Source organism: Epinephelus fuscoguttatus, linkage group LG13, assembly GCF_011397635.1.
Source record: "Epinephelus fuscoguttatus linkage group LG13, E.fuscoguttatus.final_Chr_v1".
NCBI classification, from domain to species: domain Eukaryota; kingdom Metazoa; phylum Chordata; class Actinopteri; order Perciformes; family Serranidae; genus Epinephelus; species Epinephelus fuscoguttatus.
Window position 1 is genome coordinate 39,827,008 of NC_064764.1, and position 18,372 is coordinate 39,845,379.

Consider the following 18,372-nt stretch of genomic DNA (forward strand, 5'->3'; position numbering starts at 1 on the left):
GAATTTAGAAAATTAGGAAAATCAATGATCTCATAAATTGGATTAGGAAATACCGAATTCCTAAATGGGTGACGTCACACACACACACACACACACACACACACACACACACACACACACACACACACACACACACAGGCTGGAGTTGCGCGCGTGTGCGGTCCCCGCCGGCCTCTGACAAACCGTGCCGAGCGCCGCGCGCGTTTAAGCGGGTTTGACATTTATCACGTGGAGCGCTGATAAGCTCGGCCCCTCTCCGGAGCCGAGCGGAGGGAGCAGAGCAGGCAGGAGGAGAGAGCGGCGCTGGTGGAGGAGGAGGAGGAGGAGGTGGAGTGGTGTGGTGTGGTGGTGTGTGTGGTGGTAGTGGAGGGACGACGCGGAGAATTAAATCCCATCTATTCAGTGCGCATATGAGTGGCGTAAAGGCAGCGAGGCAGGTTGTGAATCCCTCCACCTTTCCCTGACTCGTTTCTTTTCTCCCCGGAGCGGACACAGAGGTCTGGGACTATGGAGGATGTCTACCATTACACCCGCAGCCCTGCCTGGGAGGAACTGGTTAGTAACATCCAACACTGGAGACTTTTTCTTCCTTAATCGCTCCATTTTACTACGAGGAGTCTGCTCAGTTTCTCCACAGAAAAACCAACCAGACCTCTGATTATCAAACACTCGTGGGTTTATTAACCTTTATACTGACTTGATGTCAAACTTTGGAGGTGTTTCATCCTCTTTTATAGCCGCGTGCTCGTGAAGCTTTCCTTTTATTGTCGGCATTTGTACAGTGGGCTACACTTCTAAAGACAGTTTAAATGGTATTTCAGAAGGTTACAATTTCTTTGAGTTTTGGTTCTGGTAAAAACAAAGTGAAAGTATTAAAATGTGTAAGTGTCTGTAGAGAACTGACGCGTATTTGGATTCCTTGGATTTTAAGGACGATACTTCGCGTTTATTCCCAGATGAAAGAGCGCGGAGACTTCGCTCCACTTCTCCAAACCGAGGGGAGGTTTTTGTGTCTCAGATATTCCTCCTTGAGGAATCCAATCCTGGCCACTGCGTGAAATTTAATTTAACTCTGTCATGGCAAATTAATGCATTCATTCAGCTGCATCTGAAGCAGCAGACACAGTCAGCTGTAAAACTACAATCATAAGGAAATTTTACATTTGTAATAAAATAAATCAGACGAGTTCAGAAGGCTACAGCATAAATTACATGTTTAATTAACATATAATAGATTAGCTGAGAATAATATACAGGAAATTGTTTATATATTATATTCAATAATAATGATTTATGGTGATATTTATTATTTTTAATACAGTAATTGAGCATCAGAGTTGATTTAAAATAAATCAGAGTAGCTTGTGTTTCCGTGGCAGCTCTCGGTTGCAGTGTTTGTGTGTGAAACAGCCGCTAGGGTCTGCCATGCCACGGACATGTCCACCGGTTAACGGAGGGGATGAGGCGGTCTCTAGCCTCAGTCTGGACTGGCCGTGCTGGCTGAAGCCACAAACATCAGCCGAGCAGGGACCGGGGAGAGGTGGGGAGGGTGGGGGTTATATATACATGCTTTGGAGCCCATCCCCACTGTGCCGCGACATGCTACATCCCCTATGCGTTCACCAGCCCACACACACTCCAGAAAACACAGCCGTCTTTATTATCATAGAGACAGAGAGAGATGACAGCGAGGAGAGACGCGTCCCAGCCGCTGAGCAGCTCTCGCCTCCAGGAGAGGGAGAGGAAGGGAGCGGCGGAGCGGGCGAAGGCTAACCCCGACTGGGTTTATCTCTCCCCTCGACAGGAGCCGGAGAAAGGGCCGGCGTCCGCGGCGGGGATCCATGCCCATGTGGTGGGGGCTGTCGCCGGCTCCGGCGCCGCGGAAGAGTCCTCTGACAGCGAGGCAGAGCAGGAAGGCCCGCAGAAACTCATCCGGAAAGTGTCCACCTCAGGACAGATCAGGAGCAAGGTAAGACACCTCGGTCTCTTTGTGCGTCTGTGGCTGACTGAATATGGCTGTGTGAGTTTGGAGCTCTGTGTTTGTCTGACCAACAACCTGCTGGCTGGGCCGCTCAATGGAGATGTGTGCTGCCTGTAATGATGTCTGAGGAAGCAGTGAAGCACAGTGGCCACTCAGTGTTGGTAGTTTATGCTTTGCCATGCAGACTTACGCACGCAGGACTGCAAACCTCTTGCTGACTGATTAACAGCGCGTCACTTTATCTTTTTATTCAGATGTTGCTTGGGATTACATAAAAACAAGACCTTTTCTGCAGGAGTGCAAAACAGAAAATAATTACAACTTCACAAAACTTACCAAAACCTGTTGCCACTGATCCCAGTGAGTTAAAGTGTGCAGCTACAAAGTACTACAACCTCAGTAAAGGTACAGCTCCTCTGATTTATTTCAAGAAAACACACTAGCACACAGTGTTTCCTCCTCTCTTGGTGCAGCTTAACTGTGCTCTCAGACTGACATGACAGCAGTATAAAAGGGAGATTTAATCAGCTCAGATAATAACTACTATAATATGTGTGTGATTCACAGATGAAACAGAGTTTAACGCCTGCTGCCTCCCCACGTTTAACCTGCAGGACTCAGTAAGAGGATGCTGTCTGTGACACCCAAGCTTTCTTGGCCCACTTATCTTTGACACTGCAAATGAGTGCCGTCCTCCCACACCAATGGATCCACTTAATTATTGACTGCCCCACTCCGCCCCATCTACATTATTCAGCATGGGGTATATTTAGAGACTTGGGGCATGAGAATGTCTGGCCATACCTTTCATATGCAAATACACCCCCTAGCAGTGAGTGCAGTGCTACTTAGAGGAAATGCTGCACGGCTGCAACTAACATTACACTGAATTTATGATTAATTGTCACTTTTTCAGCATATTTATGAACATTTTTGCTCAGAAATTGTGGAAAAAATGACAAACATCAGTCAGAAGTGACCGGAGCCTGATGTGGAGATAATATGAATTGTTTGTCTGACCAAAATTAAAATATATTAAGTTTAGAACAGAACAGAAAAGCAAGCAAAACCAGGAAATGTTTGATACTTTAACCATAGTTGTAGACTGGTTTTCCTTCAATTGACAGTTACAGTATTGATATGTTGTACTCAGAGTCTAAAGCAGTGATACTCATCTTGCAGCCTGGAGGCTAAATCTGGCTCCTGATAGAGTGCCAGGTGGACCCCCAGCCATTTTCTAATTCAGAGTTTTTTTGTGCTTTTAATATACTTTAAGCTGCTTTTATACCATCACTTGGTTTGAAGAAAGGTATTTCCACATTCAGCTGTCTCAGATGCAGGTGCCTTGGAAAATATCTCTTTGAACTGAAAATCCTGCACACTGCTCTTGCTCAGCTTCACAATTTATTAGTGACACTAACATTTTGATCCTCCTGGACCTTCGTCAAGAGTGTTCAGCTCCATCGTGTGGTGTCAACCCTGGCAACTGCCATCCTGCAACTGCCATTCCCCAAAAAGGCAAAGTGTTTTTAAAAGCATCTGCTGTCGGTACGTGATGATGGGTAGATGCTTTGGTGATCATTGGAAGTGCAAGCTAGATCATCTGGAGTTTGGTGGGAGTGTTATTGCAGGCCTTATAAGTCGCTAGCACTATTGTACAACTGTACAACATGTCCACCCCCTTCTATTTGATCGGCCAAAGCCAGGTGGCTACCACTAGAAGTTCAACACGATGAAGTGAATGAAGAGCAAAATCTGTGTGCCTTCAAGTGGGCGCTAACCGCTTCATACTCCTGCCATCATGTTCAAAACCATTTCCCCTCTGCTGCCCTCCCTTCACTGAAGTGACAGCAAGTGGCGAGTTGCTGCACGATGGTTTGAAAGCAGCTTAAGGTGCTAGGGTGCAAAACAAAGCATCAAAATAGAGCTCAGACAGAGGTCTGGGCTGAGCCCCAAGTGTTCTCAAATCCTAGAAACGCCCCTGCGTACATGTGCAGTGCTGCTGACTGGCTCCTGTCACCTTGTAAAAGTGTCTGACAGGCAGAGCAAGTTGATTACCCCTGGTCTTAAGGCTGATATAATACACAGTGTAAGTGTAAACACAGATCCAGCTGATGACCGTCCCTCATCAGCTGATGTTTGTTGACTGATTGCAAGTTGATTTTTCCATGCATGGGTTTTTTTTTTTAACTCACCTGTCGCCTCAGAAGTTGCAGCAGGAGTTTTAAAAGTGGATAAAAGTCATGTTGATTTGAGTCGTGATAAGCACACTGTGAGTGCAGTAACCAACGATATACTAAAGGGATGTGAGTTGCGTGGCTGGCAGAGAGCCCAGATGGACTTAATCTGTCCTGCCAGACTATATACAGCAGGCTACATGTCACACTGCTTAATGCTGCTATCACACTAGTGTAACGCACTCCTGCTGTAATTGTATCAGTGTGTTTGGCGCTCTGACATCGTGCTAACAAAGGTCTCCGAGTTGTTGTCGTGTGGGTCAGTGGGTTTTTTCTGCGAGTGTGTGTATGCTGAGAGTTACTAATGGATCATGCAGGCACTGACTCACTGAGTGTTGTTCCACTGGGTTGTTTGCTCAGCTCTGGACTGTGTGTGCATGTGTGTGTGTGCACATGCATGTATGTGTACGCTCGGCCATCACATTGTCTGTGTCCATCCCTCTCCGTCCACTATCTCTGTGGTTCTTTGGTTGCCACAGACAACCACAGCTTTCGTCCCTTATTGGCCAACTCTGTGGCAGTGCTGCCTGCAAGACAGCTGGTTTGGCTGGAGGGGCACGTATACCAGAGGAGGTCTCATCGACTGTCTTCTCAGCTTTACCCTCTCTGTGTTTCCATTTAGTTTTGGGAAAAGTTTAAGATGAATGTCAGTAGATAAAAGCAGGCGAGGAGTGAGAGGGACAAGACAGCAAGTTCGCAGAAACATCTAATTTAACGCAGCTTTGAAAGCATTTTTTTGTAGGAGAAATTAAACAAAAATAGCCATTGTGGTCTGGTGGTTTACTTGAAATTGTGCAGGAGTATTTTATGAATATCAAAATTATTGAACAGATTTAACATGGATATTGACCGCAGTGAAAGTCTTAACTCCTGACAGAAGTCTGTAACTTCGGCCCTGTCCTCCGTCTCTTCCCCTGGCAGCTACTGTACAGGATGCAACTGAAATCATCACGGCTATTTGTAGCTAACCTCCCATAGTTGATAGCCACTTACGAACCCATCATGGCAAGTCAATATATTGGCAGCAGTAAAAAGTTGTTGTTGTTGTTGTTGAAGTGTTGGCTGAAGCAGAAATGAGATATCGGGTATCATTTATCCTGCCTGATGTTCTCCTCTTGTCGGACAGAGTAATGGAGTTTGACCGCACAGAGAGGGAATTTGATACTCCATCATACGGGCATCAAATACTGTCATTTCTCTCTTTGTCTCAAATATATTGTTGTGAATATGTTTCAGCTAATTACAATAAAAAACACCCGAAAATAACTGGTGAATCTGACTACGTGACGCTCAAATATGTGAGTTTGAATAACAGTCTTTTCATCGCCTCTTCTCTGCTGTCAGCTCCACTCTCAGCCCCCTCTCTGTCTTTTCAGGGTGTGCTGTTGCAGCTGAGGAGGGCTTATAAACTTGTGACTAATACTGTAGCGGTGTGATTGAAAGCAGAGCTAATGGCACACTGCTGCTGCTGCTGCTGCTGCTGCTGCTGCACAGGGGGCTGGGGAAGCTCTGCACGCCCAACACAGAATAACCCACGTTAGGTAGATGCTGACTTCAGTGGGGTTTAGATTGTTGAGAAAATTCATCTGCGGTCCCATGCATCAGAAGAAGTGACACGCTGTGACTTGTGTTTATGGGAAGCAAGAATGACTATTGGGATAAAATACTCCTGGGATCAGATTGTGTCAATTGGTGGCTATTTTTTTGTTTATTTAATCTGTAGCCAGGAAGTCTTATGAGATATACTGCGTATTTTGCAAGAGCAACCTCGCTACAGTGGCAGCATTGCTTCAACAAACTGATTTTTGCCCGTTTCATTTACTTTGCTCATATTTCCACATGGAAGACACTCAAATAGGTAGGCATAAGAGGGAGAAACAAGCTCTCAAAGTTTTCCTCTGAGTATTGTGGTTTCTGCCCACTCAGATGACTTGTACTTCCTTTTGAGAAAGCGTAGGCAAACACAAGTTCCTCCTTTCTGGAAGATTGTACTGAGACTATACTTTAAAGGGATCGTTCAGATTGTTTGAAGCAGAGTTGCATGAGGTACTTATCCATAGATAGTCTTACAGTTGTGGGTCGGCACACCACCACTTTGGAGAAGCAGGCAGGAGGACCACCACAGAAGCTAAGCACTTTACTGCTGTGGAGGGGTCAGCAATAAAATGTATTTTAGCCACCCAAAAAAATCAATATCAGTTTAAGTGTATTTTCACTACTGTACCTTTCCATCACACAGTGATTTCCAACGGGGCACATAAGCCGTTAAAGTCCTCTCTTCAAAGCCAGACTCCATTGAGAAAATCAGCAATTTAACATCCTTGAACACAGGAGCTGCTGGTCTACCACTGCCGTCATCATCTTTGTTTGAGTTCTTGTGTGACTTTGGCATTCAAAGGGGTTATGTCGGATTCACTGAAGTCCCACATTAACTGTAACAAAATAACATATCAAAGCAGTGGTCGACCAGCAGCTCCCGTTTTTTAAGTGAGCTAAAATTACTGTTTTTGTCAATGGAGTCTGGTGACTTTGACAAGAGCAGAGACGTGGCAGAAAGGTGAAGCAGTGAAAATGCTCTCAATATAGCGTACACTTAAACTGATATTGATTGTTGAGGTGAGACTTTTTAGGGTGGCCAAAATATGTTTCATTGCTGACCCTGTCCACAGCAGCACATTGCTTAGCTTCTGGGGGTGCGGACTGACATCGACTGCATGTAATACACTGACTATAAATAAGCTCCTCACACAATCCCACTTAAAACAATCTGACTGATCCCTTTAACAAGAAATGACCACACGATGATAGGTCATGCTGTAGATAAGGGAAACATGTTGCAGAAGTGGAGATGTGTTCGACACACACTTGCAGAGAGTAACTGTGCACACTATACCCAAATGTGGCACTGAAGCAATGCAGAGTTGTGTCTCTTTCTGTCCAAAGCTGTAGCTGAATCTAACGGAGGTAATTGTGTGTAAATTGCTGGCCTCAACAACATCACTTAACATCCTCTGCACCCACTTGACACATGTATAAATACCCATGTATGTGGTCCACTATCACAAAGGAGATCACAGACAGTGGAATAACCCCTTCCCAACGACTGGATTGTAATTTTCCCATCACTGTGGTGAAGTTTTAGCATGTGGTGGGAGTTAGAGGAGGAAGGGTACAGAGTTACAATTACACCCAACACAGAGGACAATACACAGCAACAGGAGAGGGGGGAGCGAGGAGGAAATTTAAAGATTCAGCACTGGGCTCTAAAAGAGTTGATTGTTCTGGATGCACAGGCTCCTTCAGTCTAACTCAGGAATGACAAATGAGTGGGTAATGGAGGTATAACAAGGCCTAACTGCACGGACAGTGGGCTTCTCTCAGCAGCCCGTCAGCATCCAGGCAGATAAGTGAGCAGTCTTCGATATGGGCTGACCAATTACAGTCACAGCAGTTTAGTCTTATCAGTCATGAGTTGAAATTGCCAGACAGAGGTTGGTTTTCCTCTGGCAAGCTGAGATATCTCACTTTCTGTATGTGTGCACATGTAGTGGATGCACGTGCATGAATACGTATGCATGTGAAGGGTCCTGTGAGACGCTGCTACTGTATGAAGAGGAAGTCGCAATATTGGCAGGGCAGAACGAGATGAGAGATACGGTGTTTCTCAAAGTCCTAAGAGGGAAGTCACGCTGGCATGCATTCCTTCAGCAGCAGCAGCATTAGTGGAGGCTTTATATTTGGGATTCAGAGCTTTTGGTTTTCATTCCATAACGCTGAGTCGTTAACTTCCCCCTGTTTGTTAAAGACATAGTTCCACATTTTGGCAAATGCACGTTTTTGCTTTCTTGCTCTCATATCTGTCCGTTTAATATGAGGCTACATCCTGACGCTTATTAGCCGAGCATAAAGACTGGAAACAGCGGAAAACAGTCAGTATTGCTTTGCCATAAGTTAATAAAATCCACCTCCCAGCTTATCTTGTTTGTTAAAGGGACAGTTCACCCCCAAAAACAAAAACACATATTTTGTCTCTTACCTGTAGAGCTGTTAAGCAGTATAAATAGTTTTGGTGTGAGCACCACAAGCCGAGTGCCATCTAGTTCCATTATACTAGAGAGAAGTCAGACATCTCTACAGCTGATATCTCCAACACTCAGCAACTCACACCAAGACTATCCACACTGATAAACAGCACCACAGGTAAGAGGAAAAATATGTAATTTTGATTATGGGGCGAACTGTCCCTTTAAATCCACACACTGACTTGTTGGAGTCTCCGCTGGTTGCCTGTGGCAACCTCACAGTGACCACAAGACTCCAGTAAGTCACTGCATCTGGCCAAGAAATAGGAACATAACTCCTCGTAAAAACCACACACTTCAGTTTTTGTTCGGATTAAACTGAGTAATCCATAAACATCCGTAAACAGAGGACAGATTTAGTACCTAGCGAGCGTTAGTCAGACAGTCATGGACAAGATGAAGGAGTTCCCGTTTGAGCTGCAGCAAGAATAAATAAAATTAAGAGCAACTCTGCAATAAAAAAAGCCTTTGAATAATATTCATGTCTAAAGCTGTAACTTTGTCTGTGAATAGAATTTTTTTTGCAAGTGTTTTAGTAACTGATTGATCATTTTGGATTAAGACAAAGTAAGACTCTTGGAGATGACAATTAGGGCACTGTGAGTGACAATTTTTACTATTTTCTGCCATTTTAGACTAAACGACGAATACAGTTAATCAAGAAGATAATCAACAGTTTCATCAATAATTAAGATAACCATTAGTTGCAGCCAGGGTCTGAAATTATCACCTACCAAGCACCAAATGCATGTCGATTTTGTGTTTGGCGAGGAAATCTCAGAAAACCATCGGCCACACTGGAGGGTAAATGTTTGTACCAAAACTGTGCTGCGACTCATTGATGGTCCCGAGGCATCTGTCCTCTGCTGTCTGTCTGTGTTGGAGAGGAGTTTGACATTAGCAGCAGCCATGGTGCATTCAAGTGCACCTTGTAAACTTCTTTTCCTTTTTTGAATTACATCTGTCATTACCTTGTTGTTCTTTCACCACAGCATTTTTAATAGCTAAATGTAAAATCACAACAACATCTCATTAATTTATGCACAGGCAGATTTTAAAAACTCTGGTTTAAGATTAGATCAAGTTATAATCAGCAGAACCCAAACTATTCCTGTTCAACAGGTCCCAAAGTAGCTCTGCGATCACTTTCAAGTTGTTTTACCACAGCGTTTTAAAATGATTAAATACTGAAGTCATACCCAGTATGTGTACATTATGGCCAGTTAAAATATGCATGTTTAAAATAAAATAAAATAAAATAAAAGTAGCCACCAGTCGCTGCCATTATTTTGGCCGGTCGATAATATGCTTGGTTGTTGGATTTTTTAAATTTTTATTTATTTAATTGTCTTTTACATATTTGTATTATTTTCAGAACACAAGGCTGACAGTATTCCAAAACAAATCCGTCATGTGAAAACACAACAATTATAAGGTATAAGCGGTCAAATCTCTCCACATACGTACATATAACAGAAAAACGGATGTCTTATGTAAAATAACATAGAGAGGTAAAATATGGCTGTAAAACATAATTCAAATAATAATTATAATAATGAAAAATATATAAAAATAGATAAAATAAAATTTAATTTTAATAAAATAGAAAAGAGTGAAAGACAAAAGGGGAAAAAAGACAACAAAAGTATTGACAATGACAGTATCGCAAAATGTGAAGTATCTTGTCCTCTGACTCAAAATAAGATTTAAAAAATAAGTGTTAGGAAATCTGTAAGAACAGCTCTGGATCCTTTCTTATGTAATCATAAAGATCCCACACTACTCACGAGCTGTGTGACTCCAGTATGGAGCAATCAGACTGCTTCCTAAAAGAAGTGGAAATGAGTCCCACAGTCTGTTTTACACTTTTGGAGATACCCTGTGGAGGGTGACAGGAGCTACATGTTTTCATTCACTAGTCCCCTCAGTGGGTGAGTCAGAAAGTGAATTTCATGTTCCTGTTTCACAAATTTGGAGGTTTTAATCATGATTTCATTTGATCCCAAGAACAGTTGTGTGTGAAGTGGATCACTACAACTCCCAACCCCAGTTTTCAGGACTAAATTAGGAGCCTTCTGAGGACTGTCATTTTAAGAAACTTTAACCTTTCTTTAAAACACTTATGAAACAATTAAGCAAACCAGACGAGGAGGTGGAAAGGCAAGCATTTTTATCAGATTAATTAGATAGAAACCTCTCTGAGGCCCAGAAGGGACTGCTAATTGGTTTAGGACACACTGGAGCTATAAAGTCAGACAGAGAGAGGCTATAGCGTTAGTATATGATGTCGAGGTCCTGCATGAAGTGGCTCTGTGAGTGAGCAGTCTGACTGACTGTTTGTCTGCGTATCGTCAAAGACAGGACGTCGGCCTGCTCTGCTCTCTTCATTTAACCTTCCAGGGAACTCCTGCTCTGCTCTTATCCACCAACCACAGCTGCTGGACTCATTTGAACTGCCTGGGCCTTTGTCCATTGTATAAGCCTGTGTGTGTGTGCTGTTTAAGTCCGTGTGTGTGTGTGTCACCCTGTCGGTGGCCCGGGCAGAGTGTGGGTGTAAGGTACATGGTGCTCAGGTTACTCATGTCTCTCTGGCACAGGACTCACTCTATGTCTCACAATTTAGCAGCAGAGAGGAGCAGCGCACAGAGGCAGGCAGAGGGAACTATTTATAGATCACTTCTGGCCTACTTGGCAACAGGAAGGAGATGAAGACAAGGAAAGGAACTATGGAGGCCAAGGAGGGACAAAAGAGAAAATAGAACATCCAACTAGAGCAAAGTCACTTGTGCTGCTCCAGCTGGGTGGAGATGATTAAAGTTCCACTTTGTGGCCTCTGTGGCTCAGAGTCTGAAAGTTTCTCCCGAGACATTAAGACAAAATCTCCGGCTATTAAAAGCTTGACCTCCACGAGATGCAGTCTGTGTCGTTCCAAACAAGGTTGTGAGGAATGTCTGTCAGCTTACTGAAGATGACGTGAAACACAAAGCAGCCACTGTGCACTGTGTGTGTGGTAACAGTGTGATTTCCCAAGGATAAAAATATACATTGGGAGTGTCAATACTAGTCCAGCTCATACTCTGCTGTGTGGTGATGCAACTCCCCAGCTCGGAGTGTGCAGCAGTCTGTGTGTGTTTGTCTCAATCAGTCACGAGGTGTTCATTTAATTCTCAGTCAGCACTGTGCTCCTGCTCTTCTGGTTGGATTAGCTGTCTGAATAAATGATCACACCACCTACTATGCTGTTGGCATGTCAGGAGAAGAGTGGCATTGCAGGGAAGAACCATTAACGACACTCTGCTGTTGGTTCGGTATTGTTCAACCTGCTCCCTATTTCCCCATGTTTTTGTGTCTAAGTGACTAATGGGAACAACATTTCTTTAAATCGGTCCAGTATTGAGTGCGATTCACAGATTGCAGCAATGAGACAGGCTGCAATGGAAGCACTCAGGGCATGTTCACAACTTCAATTTATGTCCACTAAAAGTGCTTGTTTTAACCACTGACAGGCTCAGAATATTATTCTAAGTGTCTGACAATTTATGGAAAGGATCCCTACAGAGATACACCTTTTTTTTTTTTTTTTTAAAAGAGTAGGATCCTTTTTGTTTCACCAGAAACCCACCAGACTCCATTTAAATTATCAGTAATTTTATCCTCAAAAAACACACTTCATTCAAAGTCAACAGAAACAAAATAAAACTCACAGCTGTCGTCTTGGTTCATCTTTCTACTGTTCCAACAAACTCCAGCTCTGGTTTGGTTGAAATAAATCCTTAATTCACACAGTTAGATGTGAAAATATGCTGCCTCTATACACGCTTATTTAAATGGAGTCTGATAAGGTTGGTGATGGCAATGTTGGGGCTGTTTCTGGATCTTAGTCTTCAACACAAAGGTCTACCTCTGTGGGAATCTTTTCAGACTCTTGTCAGACACTTAAAATAACAATTTGATCCTGTCAGTGGCAAACAAACACTTTAAGTGGATGCACAAACGCCCTGAGTGGTGACACTGGAGCCTGTTTCACCTCAGTCTCCTAAATACTGGACCAGTTCAGCCTGTTCTAATTCCCAAGTTGTCAAATACCGGCGCTTTGTCAGTGATTTCAGCCTCAGCCTCTGATGCAAAAAGGCGGGATGATGCGCCACCGAGCGGCGTCAATTTGAAACGCTGCCGCTAACAACATTATGGAACTGGAAAGGCCCCATAGGGCAGGCAGAAGCGGAGGTGGATGTGTCCAGCAAACCCTGGACTTTACCCTAAAGCCCGCTGTTTACGTGAATGTTGAGCCAAAGTATGGTGTTTTTTCTAAACCTAACCACATGCTTTTTTTGCACAAGGAAATAAATGTAATTACAACACTGCAAGTTTCCTGTGAGGATAGAAGTGTATTTTGAAAAGTGACATGCATTCAAGAAATGTAAACTAACACAGCGTCTGAGAGTATTAACAGGAGACTCGGTGTGTCATATGTAGACGTGAAAATCCACTAACAAAATGGCGATATATGACAAGATGGGATGAGAACACGTTCACCAGTTTCAGTTCCATTAGTCATTAGACACAAAAAAAACACCAGAAAATAGGGTCCAGGTTGAGAAATTCCAAATTTACCCTTTAAGTAGTGATGTTGCTCAAAAGCTGCTCATGATATCCTAAAACACACTCTTGTGTTTAAATGAGGAGATGACTTCATCTGCCATGCTGCTGAATTTCAGTCCCACTTTGATTGTATTTGCAGGCGAGCAGCTCAGTCCTTATAGGGCAGTCAGAATTCAGGTATTTCACCTTAATCCACGGCAGGAATTTGGTCTTCAGGACGTACCCACGGAAAGGGAAGAGGGGCATTAACGTAGGTAGACAGCTGTGTCAGAGAATTCGCAGAGCGTCCTCTTCCTGTTGTGTTTTTTCCCCTCAGTCATCGTCTCTGTCCAGACAGACAGTGAACTTTACAGGAAGGTTTGTGTTGATTCAGGCCGAACTTTGAATCCTAATTTCTTTATTATAGTGAACTTAAAGTAGTCCTTATTTTTTAGATGGGCCCACTCAAATTCTATTAAGGAGTGGTTCACCTTTTAAAGAGGCAGTCCACTTCTTTCACTTTAATATGACAGAGTCGTTACTCAGACTGTGAAGAGAGGTACAGTAAAACATTTCTATAGCTTTGGAGGTAGCAAGAAAATTACAGAAGGAACATCACTTCATTAATCAGCATTTGCTTGGACACTACACATTTTTTATTGGGTTGTGTGTGTGTTACAAACTGGAATGGAAGGGTCCAAAAAACAAAAATGCTAACACCTTGCATTAAGCTTGACTTGTACCACAGACTGAGAGAGAGAGAGAGAGAGAGAGAGAGAGAGAGAGAGATATTGGCCTCTGCTGCTTTGATTTTGACTTTTTCTTTTAAATCCCTCTCTTGTAAATCCCCAACTTTATGAAAGTGCAGCACTGCTCCTCTTGAGAATCACTCTTCTCTTACCTCTAGTGGTATTTAGCGGATGATCTTTATTTAGTGCAATTCGTCCAGATTTTGAGATTTTCTGCAGCCGCCCCACTACAGTTAATCCGACTGTAATTTCTTCTTTGTTGGTCACAGAATTAAACATTAGATTTAAAGTAAATTCACATCAGTATCTCTTTACGCAAACAATGTCAGCACTGAGGATAATCCAGAGATCTCACTGTAGGGCTGCAGCAAAGATTATTTTATTGTCAATTATATTCTTTATTAGTAGTTTGACTGAAAATTGTTAAAAAAAAATGTTCCAGTGTCCAGAACACACTGGAGGGATTACAAATCTCATCTGGCCCGGGACGCCCTGGGGTCCCCTAGGAAGAGCTGCAAAGTGTTGCTAGGCAGAGAGATGTTTGGGATGCTTTGCTCGGCCTGCTGCCCAGGATAAGCGGATGAAAATGGATGGATTGTTGTCAGTCAGCGTTTCCAAAAGCCCAGGGTGTCGTACTCAAATGTTTTGTTTTGTCCACAACCCAAAGATATTCAGTTTACTGTCATAGAGGAGTAAAGAAACCAGAAAATATTCATATTTACTAAACTGGGATCAGAGAATTTTGACTTTTTTTATTTTTTAAATTACATCAAATTAGGCAGTGATTAATTTAATAGTTGACAAGTAATTAGATCAATTAATCATTGCTGCTCTATCTCACTGTGAACAGAGGTCATCAGAACTTTTTTTCCCCCGCAAATAAAAACAATATAGTAACTCAGGCCACAACTAACATTTTTCACACAATAGATTAATCTATCAGTTACCCTATTTTCTCAGTTAAAGCAGCTGTGCGGAACTTTACGTTTTTGTTGATTATAGCGCCCCCTTTGGTCGAAGTGGTATGACACCCACAGCCCGGTGTCGTACAATTCCGACTGCAGCCGGCATTCGGCCTCATTCGCAAAATCTCGACTGCAACCAGCAATTACCACGTGCATTTGTTTTGGAGAGCGATAGGAAAATCATAAATGTTCTGGTGTAGCTCTGAATTTCTTATAAACTGAGGACAACTGCCTGCTGTGTATTTGTGTTCATGGTCACAGTCGTAGATAATTTTGTGGCGTTTGTTGTAACGTTACTAGACAAACGCGGTTCACATCAGCTAACGTTACATTTAGCTTGCTTATAACTTCTATGTCGTCATTTATTGAAGTGAAACAACGTCTAACAAGTTGCGGTATATTCTCTAAATATAAGATCTAAGTCCTTATAGATACATCTGGTAAAACTGCCCGCGGCGTACCGCTTACTCGAAGAACACTCCTTCTTCTTCTGTGGTTTAATTGCTGCGGACGTGCAGACTTACTTCCGCGTCCGGGTGCTGTGTTCTGGTTTGCTGACTTCCGCTCTGTCCGACCCGACCGAGGCTACGCTAAATAGCCATATAGAGAAAGGCTCTTTTGTTGCTGTTGGGTTCAAATAAATATGCGGATCTTCAAGGGGGGTGATACGAACTAGGGGCAGTTTTATAAATGGTAAAAAGTTCTGCACAGCTGCTTTAATTGTTATGTCTATAAAATGTCAAAAAACTAGTGAAACACAGCCATTACTTTTTTCTTGAGCCAAAGTTGATGTCTTTGATGTCTTTTTGCTTAAAGGGTAAGTTTGGTAGTTTCAAACCTGGACCCTTTTTTCCACGTTTCCACGTTAAAATAGTACTTAGCAAGACAGGCATGTTTGCTTTGTCAATTTACGACCACTGAAAGTGCTTGTGTTTTGCTACTGACAGGCTCAAATTGTTATTCTAAGCATCTTACAGAATTATGGAAAGGATCCCTTCAGAGATGTACCTTTTTGTGAAAGAACAAGATCCTCTTTGTTTAAACCAGAACAAGCTCCAAAATCGCCACCAGATTCCATTTAGATAATCAGTGATTTTAGTATAAATAGATCCAGCATGTTTTCATATCAGACTGGCTGATTTAAGGGTTTATTTCAACCTAAACCAGAGTTGGTGATTTTTGGAGCAGTGGGTACATGAACTACGACTATTTTTGTGAGTTTTATTTTTTTCTGTGGACTTTGACTGAAGTGTGTTTTACAATATTAAAATGACTGTTTATTTAAATTGGGTCTGGTAGGTTTGGCGATAGCGATTTTGGGGCTGTTTCCGGTTAAACAAAAAGGATCTAACTTTAAACAATAGGGTCTATCTCTGTAGGGATCCTCTCCACAGTGTTGTCTGACACTTAAATAACAATCTGAGCCTGTCAGTGGCAAAACAAGCACTTTCATTGGATGAAAATTAACAATGCATGAATGCTCTGTGTTGTTATATTGTAGCCTGTTTCACTGGCTGCAGCGTTCTTTCTTAATACTGGACAGATTTCAAAAACTGTTGTATCCATTAGTCACTAAGACACAAAAGCGTGTAAAAATAGGTTGAGAAATACCAAACTTAACCTTTAGTGCACGACTGAAACAGTTATTAAACGATCCAAAGTGAATCATTTCAGTGGTCATGAAAACTGTTTTCAGTTTGTTCTGAACAGGGGAACTATTTTTGGAAAGATTTTTGTTGCTGTTGTGTGGATCCAGACCTTTGAATCCGCCCCGCACCACGTAACAAGTTGACAATCCTGTCTTGAATTTATATGAATGGAGTTTCAGTGTTTTGGGGACCACAGATGTAATTCCATGCACCTCTGTCATACAGGGGTGGAGGCCTGAACCTTTACGACCACTCCTCTTGTGCAGCGGTAAAAGTTCATTCGCAGCCACTTTTCGTCATTTGTAATAATCTATGTGATCTCCCAGTATGGCTCTGTATATGCCGGCTTCATCCGCTGTGACATGCCAGTGTGTGTGTATACAGTAAAGTGTGTATCCACCGTGAGCCAGTACTCTGCAGCAGTGTTTTCTGTGTTTAAGTTGACACAGCTGGTGGGCAGGATGTCAGCTTCAGGCCTCTGTGTCTGTTTGTAATTCTTCCCTCAGAGAGCAGCCTTCCTCTGCTATAAATAGCCTCGACATGTGTGTGTGTGTGTGTGTGTGTGTGTGTGTGTGTGTGCGCCCCACCGCTCCTCTGTGTGCCCAGAGAGAATGATGTTCCTCCACGCAGCATTTCCATCTGTGTGTGTGTGTGTTTGTATGTGTTTTATCTTTTCCATGTCTCGCTGTATTTGCTCTGTGTGCCCAAGGTGTGTGTGTGTGTGTGTGTGTGTGTGTGTGTAAATGCGTGCAAGATGATGGTGGTTGTAATGATGATGAGTGTGTGTACTGCGTCGCACATGGAGAGACGGTTTGATTTGATGTGACACAAACAAGCACATACTGGCTCCATAGGAGACGGGAAGATCTTATTTCTTTCGCTGTCCTTCCGTCTCTCTTTTAGGTTTTTAAAAACTTTTCAAATCCATTTTAACTTTCCGATCTGTTCCCTCTTAACCTCAACATCTCCGTCTCTCACCCTATGGTGTTTTCCTCTTCCTCCTACTCTGCCTTGATTTCAGAATGACCATGAAATGCTTCGATTTCGCTTCACATTCATGAAGCGATGACATGACAACGTGAGTCTGTTTTTAGACCGTCAAACGTGCACGGTGGAAGACATATTTGTGTTTAGTCGAGTTCCTCTGAGTTCAACAGATGGCCGAGGCAGCAGAAGCAGTCAATGGGATGCCGTCCTCGCCCTCCCCCCCCCCTCTTTCTTCTTTCTTTCTCCCCCTCCTTCGACGTCGTTCTCTCCCCCGGCCCAGGGGAAGGGGTTGAGTGAGAGTGATGTGTGTTTATAGCTCTTCGGAGAAATGAGGGGTGGTGTGTGTGTGTGTGTGTGTGTGTGTGTAATGGGTTTCCTTTCTTCTCCACTCTTTGGCCTATTCCTTGTCTCCCATGCATAAAATTGGCGCTCAGATTCACACACACGTAAACAGTGCACACTTTTTTATCTTGACAGTTTCCTGTAGATAAAAACGAGAGGGTGTTGTGTGTCTGAGGGCGAGATGCAGCGTCTGTGAGAAACACCGAAGCTTTGTGTTATTTTCTGATGACACCATGAGACAGTTTTTAATTTTGATTGTGTCTTTTCTCCCTCCAGACGAGTATAAAGGAGGGGCTGCTGCTCAAACAGACCAGCTCGTTCCAGAGGTGGAAAAAACGTTACTTCAAACTGAGAGGCCGAACTCTCTACTACGCCAAAGATGCCAAGGTAAGTTAACCTTGTGTGTCCCTGTGCAACACACGTACAGCCACAGGTGACCAGGATAAATGCTCTCATGTCTTCTTTCTATGTATTGACTCAGTTTTTACTCTTGATCTTCAGTTTCTGTCCTCTAAGGGTCTGTCTAGCATCTTAAAGGAATATTTCTACATTTTGGCGAGATGAGAGTCAGATGAGATTGATACCACAGTTGTGTCTGCGCGGTAAATATGTAGCCCAAGACAGCAGCTGGTTAGCTTAGCTTAGCACAAAGACTGGACACGGGGGTAACAGTGAATCTGGCTCAGTTCAAAGATAACAAAACCCACCTCTCAGCATCTCTAAAGCTCTTTGAGTACTGATAATAATAATGATAATAAACTTTATTTATAAAGCACTTTTCAAAGCAAAGCTACAAAGA

At 43.0% G+C, this 18,372-nt stretch overlaps 1 protein-coding gene across 2 annotated transcripts in view; it reads left to right on the top strand.

Annotated features, from left to right (window-relative positions):
• The first annotated feature begins 306 nt into the window (after positions 1–306).
• dgkh (diacylglycerol kinase, eta) overlaps positions 307–18,372 on the top strand; it is an 87,235-nt gene continuing 69,169 nt past the window's right edge. Inside the window, exons 1-3 of one of the 2 annotated variants that reach the window (XM_049593730.1) lie at positions 307–555; positions 1,805–1,969; positions 17,850–17,960. In XM_049593730.1, the coding sequence (XP_049449687.1) occupies positions 508–555; positions 1,805–1,969; positions 17,850–17,960 (324 nt within the window). In that variant the 5' untranslated portion in view covers positions 307–507. Of the gene's footprint in view, positions 556–1,482; positions 1,970–17,849; positions 17,961–18,372 lie in introns of those variants that run through there. The other variant, XM_049593729.1, reaches the window with a different exon arrangement.